This window comes from Chlorocebus sabaeus, chromosome 28 (assembly GCF_047675955.1).
Source record: "Chlorocebus sabaeus isolate Y175 chromosome 28, mChlSab1.0.hap1, whole genome shotgun sequence".
Classification (NCBI taxonomy): Eukaryota; Metazoa; Chordata; class Mammalia; order Primates; family Cercopithecidae; genus Chlorocebus; species Chlorocebus sabaeus.
This window is the reverse complement of record NC_132931.1, coordinates 12,814,088-12,820,087: the sequence shown is the minus strand read 5'-3', so window position 1 is coordinate 12,820,087 and position 6,000 is coordinate 12,814,088. Positions and strand designations below refer to the sequence as shown.

Genomic DNA, 6,000 nt, shown 5'->3' with positions numbered 1-6,000 from the left:
AAAGTAAGACAAAGTTTAAAAAAGTAATGAGGAGAATTACATCTTTGTTTTGGAACGATTATCCTTGGCTATAAAGATCAATAACAAAGCTGACATCAGTTTGAGGTTCGACAGGCCGTTGCTGGGCAGATGTTCTTGCAGAAGTATTTTTCTTTAGGTTTCTGAGAATCTATAAACTTTGGGCTTACCAATAGCAGCGATTGATTTGTTTACTGATTGATTGTTCACAGAATAGGAAATCAAAGGAGGCCAAAATAAGGACAGCCATAATTATTTGCCAATTATCAGTTTGAAAAGGGTACCCAAATCCCTCCACACGAGGAGTAACATAAGTGGCTTTCCTACTGGCTGCAGCTGTAGACCCACCTCCTTCCCCAGCACATAAATATCCCTGTTAACATTAACTGAATCACCTCTGGGTAGAGAAAGCAAACTGTGTATGCACAGCCCAGCAAAGAGCAGCACACAGCTGAAAGAAAAACTCAGATGACAGAGTTGAAAAAGAAAACTGGTGATGGATCTCATTCCAAACTTTGCCATGGAAACATGGGTTCTCGTGGCTACCAGCTTGGTACTCCTCTATATGTGAGTAACTATGCAGGCATGTCTGCTCTTAACTCTAAGACCTGAAGTGCTAATTGGGCCCATCTTTTTCTTACTTGTTTTGAAAATAAAAGAGATAATGGAGGGGAGGTTACCTAAGTGCCAAATGCTATGAACACATAAAATATTATTAATCTGTTAGAGCTCTTAATACAACATTTGAAAATATAAAACTTAGGCTGGGCGTCATGGCTCACGCCTGAAATGTCAGCACTTGGGAGGCGAAGGCAGGCCAATCATGAGGTCAGGAGTTCAAGACCAGCCTGACCAACATGGTGAAACCCCGTCTCTACTAAAAATACAAAATTTAGCTGAGGTTTCAGTGAGCCGAGATCACACCACTGCACTCCAGCCTGGGCAACAGAGCAAGACTCCTTCTCAAAAAAAAAAAAAAAAAAAAAGAAACTTTGTCATGCTGAGTACTTTGGACTCAAGAAGACTGAAAGATTTCACAAATTCCTGCAGAACTTCTGACTTTCTTCTGTCTACCCATCCCCCATTCTTTCCCTCCTGAAAGTGCAGGGTTGGGCTTGCTCTGAAGTTCTCTTATCTGACTAAGGGAAGATGTTCCAAAAAGAATGCAATTGTCTTGGGCCTCTCCAAATAATCTCATCAATCAGAAGACTAACTCACAGGAAAGGAGAAAAAGTTTGATAATACTTATTCCTTGGCGCACTGCTACCTGAGAGACTTTATCTCCATAATAAAATAAAATGTGTTCATCATGCGTTTTCTCCCCTCACCCTCCCATAACTTGTGTCAGCAACTCCCTATCAGAAGCTGCTCCCCCGTTTTTAGTTCACAATGCTATTTAAGCTTTAATCATTCAGTCCTTATTTTAGTCTCATATATTGTGGGCCCCCAGTGCATATGCATGTAAAATTGTGTGTGGATTTTAATTGTAACCACCCAAGGGTTTCACCTTGCCCCCTGCCTAGACAGAGCCCATTCATCAAGTCAGGGGAATTGCAATAGAGAAAGAGTAATTCATGCTGCCAACAAAAAGAGCCAAACTCTGTACAATACTTGAAGAGATTTATTCTGGGCCAAATATGAGTGGCCATGACCCATGACACAGACTTCAGGAGGTCTTGAGAACGGGTACCCAAGGTGGTCAGGGTGCAGCTTGGTTTTATACTTTTAGGGAGGCTTGAGATATCAAATACATTTAAGAAATACATTGGTTTGGTCCAAAAAGGCAGGAAGGGTTGTGATTTTTGCAGAATTCTTTGTGATAGAGCAGACTCCAGAGAAATTGCCACAACTTAAAGTCTTTCAGATCTGGCCCCAAGGAGCTATAGGAGAGAAAAATCTGTCAGATCAACATTGCCTGCCTCTACTCCAACTGGAGCTGTTTCAAAACCAATATCTAGAAATTGTTTTATCTGGCTGCCCTGTGAACTCAGAAACTAGTCTGCTAAATGATTAACTTTTTGTCCTCTTTTGCTTTGGTAGAACAACCTCTGATTAAGTACCTGTTTAACTGCACCATATACAGACCTAACTTTCATGACAGCACAGCTGCAACACCACCTCCTGAAATGAGGCACAGCTGTTTAACTGGATTGACATTGCTAGGAACGTGAGACTGGTTCAGACTGGTTTAATGTGATCCCTTGCGACTCAGCTACCAATTCAATTGTCATCTCCACTAGCACCAACCCAGCTTTAGTATGTACATTTATGACAGGGGTATATTGGGGCTCCAAAAATGAAACCCCAAAATATGACACTTTGACATGTTGAGGACTTTGAACCAAAGGAGATTGAAAGGTCTCAGAAAGGCTTCAGAAGGTAACTCTTATGTTCTCCTGTCTCCCAACCCTGCTATTTCTCCTAAAATACAGGGAGGGGCTTTCTCTGAAGTTCTCATACCTAAAGGAAGGACCTCCTAAAAAAAAAGCCATGGTCTTGAGCCCCCTCCCTATAATCTCATCAAAAAGAATATTAGCAAGGCCAGGCATGGTGGCTCACACCTGTAATCCCAGCACTTTGGGAGGCTGAGGTGGGTGGGTCACCTGAGGTCAGAAGTTCAAGACCAGCCTGGTCAACATGGTGAAACCCTGTCTCTACTAAATATACAAAAATTAGCTGGGTGTGGTGGTGGGTGCCTGTAATCCCAGCAACTCGGGAGGCTGAGGCAGGAGAATCGCCTGAACCCAGGATGCAGAGGTTGCAATGAGCTGAGATTGTGCCATTGCACTCTAGCCTGGGCAACTTCGTCTCAAACAAACAAAAAAAAAGAATATTAGCTCACAGGAAGGGAGACTAAAGGTTGAGAATACTTGTTCTTTGGAGCACTGATGCCTGACAGACATTATAATAAGATGACTTTTGTTTATCATGCTTTTTCTCCCTTCACTGTCTCATATCTTGTGTTACCCACTTCCCATCAGAAGATGCTACATTTTTGTATTTCAGAATGCTATTTAAGCTTCAATCATCGGACCATTCTTAGAATATCATATCTTTCAAGGCTTCCATGCATATGCATGAGATAGATTTATAAGGATTATCTCCTCTTAAATGATCCACTGTTAGTTCATTTCTCAGACTCAAATACCAAACCTCCATAGAGGAATGTTCTCTTGACCCTACAGATATTACACAGATCCACTGAAGGAGTTATCCACCCCCTCTTCATTATCCACCCCCTCTTCATTCAACTTCCAATTTCTGTTACTGAGAGTGTTTGCTGACATCATTCAATCCTGGGGATGCTTTCTGATTGACTATGATATTTGATCTACCTGGACTAATCAACCAGAATTTACCATGGGCAGATAATGGATTATAAACAACTGGAAATCATGTTCAGTGGGAACCTCACCTACTTCTTTAGCTCCAGGCATTTTGGGGGCAGAAGGGAGACTCTAGGAGGTCTTATCTCGTTACCTTCACCTCTGTATTCTGTGTCTATGGCAAGAGATATGTAGAAAGATTGCCCATTTATGATAGGCATAAATGGTTTCTTCCCCACTCCCACTCACCCCCAGGGCATCATTTACTTAAGGCACCACAGGACACCCCAGATTTCATGGGAGGCTTAAACTCAGCTCTTCTCTCCTTTCTGTTCCCCTGGCCTGGAAATGCCCTCTGTCCTGAAACTCAATTCCTCCACCCTGTAACATGCACAACAATTTACTTCTTCTTTTTTTTTTTTTTTTTTTTCTTTTTGAGATGAAATCTCACTCTGTTGTCCAGGTTAGAGTGCAGCCCCACGATCTCAGCTCACTGCAACCTCTACCTCCTGAGTTCAAGCAATTCTTCTGCCATAGCCTCCTGAGTAGCTGGAATTACAGGCATGCACCACCACACCTGGCTAATTATTGTATTTTTAGTAGAGACGGGGGTTTCATCTTGTTGCCCAGACTGGTCTCAAACTCCTGACCTCAGGTGATCCACCCATCTCAGCCTCCCTAAGTGCTGGAATTACAGGCATGAGCTACCACACCTGGCCACAATTTACTTCTATATGGTGAAATTTTAGAGCAGAGGAGATCTAGAGGAAATCTCAACACTCTCTTCTTTTCTGTCACATTGTCCTTCCAGTCTCTGGGAGCTTAGCGTCAGCATAGAGATTTCTTTCTCCCCTCATATGAAATGTGCTAGCAGCCTGAAAAGGCAGGAGACTTTAAAGCCAATTTGGATTTTAAATATTTGCTGCCCTTTAAGTTCAAGTACCAGAGGATACATCCTTCATTGGTGATGAGATTCCTGGCCTCATGGAGCAGGTAGAGCGGTGTCCTTATTTTTCTTTTTTCTTTGAGACAGAGTCTCACTCTATCACCCAGTCTGGAGTGCAGTGGTGCAATCTCAGCTCACTGCAACCTCTGCCACCCAGGTTCAAGTGATTCTCCTGCCTCAGCCTGCTGATTAGCTGGGACTACAGGCGCGTGCCACCATGCCTGGCTAATTTTTGTATTTTTAGTTGAGATGGGTTTCACCATCTTGGCCAGGCTGGTCTTGAACTCCTGACCTTGTGATCCACCTGTCTTGGCCTGGGATTACAGGTGTGAGCCACAGCGCCAACCCAAGGGGCTATTTTTGATGTGTGAGTAGGAAAAGATCCCCACAGAGGGAATCAAGCTAACAGCTGGGCCTGGCCAAGGTGCCACTGTGGGGTCCTTCAAATACATTCTCTTCATGCAGTTTTTCAGCTTTATCACATTTTATAAGATTTATTTATTTGTACCGAATAGGATCTAAGAAAAGCTAACCTATAAAGAAGAGAAATCAAGTTTCTAATTCAACTGTCTGGAATATTTTATGGTTACTTATGCTATGTAGCACAGTGAATCTTTTCTATCAACAGAAATGTTTCTGAATTTTGGAAGGCCTCTCTTTCAGCTGAAAGCACATATGGGACATTTAAAACTATTTATGCACGCCATAGTTTTCAGCCACACTTTCCTAATTTAACTTTATAGGGTCTACTTTGTGGCACCAGCAGCTGCATGGTTAAATTGGTGGGATGCAGCCTCTCTTTTTCCTCCGTTCTTCCATCCCTCAGTAACACCAGAGTGGGAAGTTCTGCAAGGATCCAGAACCTGAAATTGATGGAGTTCACACATAACCCATCAAAGATGAGTTGCAGGCAGGCCTGCCATAAGGAGCACCAGACTTAATGAGTTTTCCTGCAGAGGTAGTTGATGTACAGAAGCAGTAAACTGACTGCTGTGTGACTGATCATTTTGAGAAAAAAAAAAAGTGAGCACGACTGGCATTGTGTTTATCAAGTAAGGATCACCAGTTGGAGGGCCAGATTGCACAAGAGGAGGAACAGCCTTGAAATTTATTCTTTAGTCATTGGTTCCTCTGCATAGTGCCATTCAGAGAACAGACAGGTCAATCACACTTGCTGTAGTTTATACAAATCAAATCATCTGACCACAGAGATTTGCATGTAGCTGGAAGGTGCTCACATTTCTATGAAACCAATGGAAGCCTTGAACATGGTTGCCATTCTGTAGAAATAAGAACACTATGATTCTTCCAAAGCTTCTCTGTGGAGGAACATTTAAGAATGGCCAGATCCTAAAACAAGGTCAGAGTTTAGAGGGAAGAAAAAGCATAAACAGCTCTGAGAAAACAAGAAAGACAGTGTCACCAAAGGGTCTCAGTGACCCTCTGTAATTCAATGGATGTAGTGATGCACAAATGCATTATCAGTTCAAAAGATGGGGGAAAAAAAAAAAAATCTCACCTTTTTTGCCTAGTGATATGGTTCGGCTCTGTGTCCCCAGTCAAATCTCATCTTGAATTGTAATCCCCATGTGTCAAGGAAGGGACCTGATGGGAGGGATTGGATCGTGGGGGTGGTTTCGCCCATGCTGTTCTCATGATAGTGAATGAGTTCTCACAAGATCTGATGGTTTTAAAAGTGTGGCACCTCCT

The 6,000-nt window shown here is 42.6% G+C and overlaps 1 protein-coding gene across 3 annotated transcripts in view; it reads left to right on the top strand.

The window, feature by feature from the left end:
- The first annotated feature begins 411 nt into the window (after positions 1-411).
- The window catches only part of CYP3A43 (cytochrome P450 family 3 subfamily A member 43), a 40,007-nt gene continuing 34,418 nt past the window's right edge, over positions 412-6,000 (top strand). For 2 of the 3 annotated variants that reach the window (XM_073012627.1, XM_008018609.3), the window contains exon 1: positions 412-585. In XM_073012627.1, coding sequence (XP_072868728.1) covers positions 515-585 — 71 coding nt within the window. In that variant the 5' untranslated portion in view covers positions 412-514. The remainder of the gene's footprint in view (positions 586-6,000) is intronic. The other variant, XM_073012626.1, reaches the window with a different exon arrangement.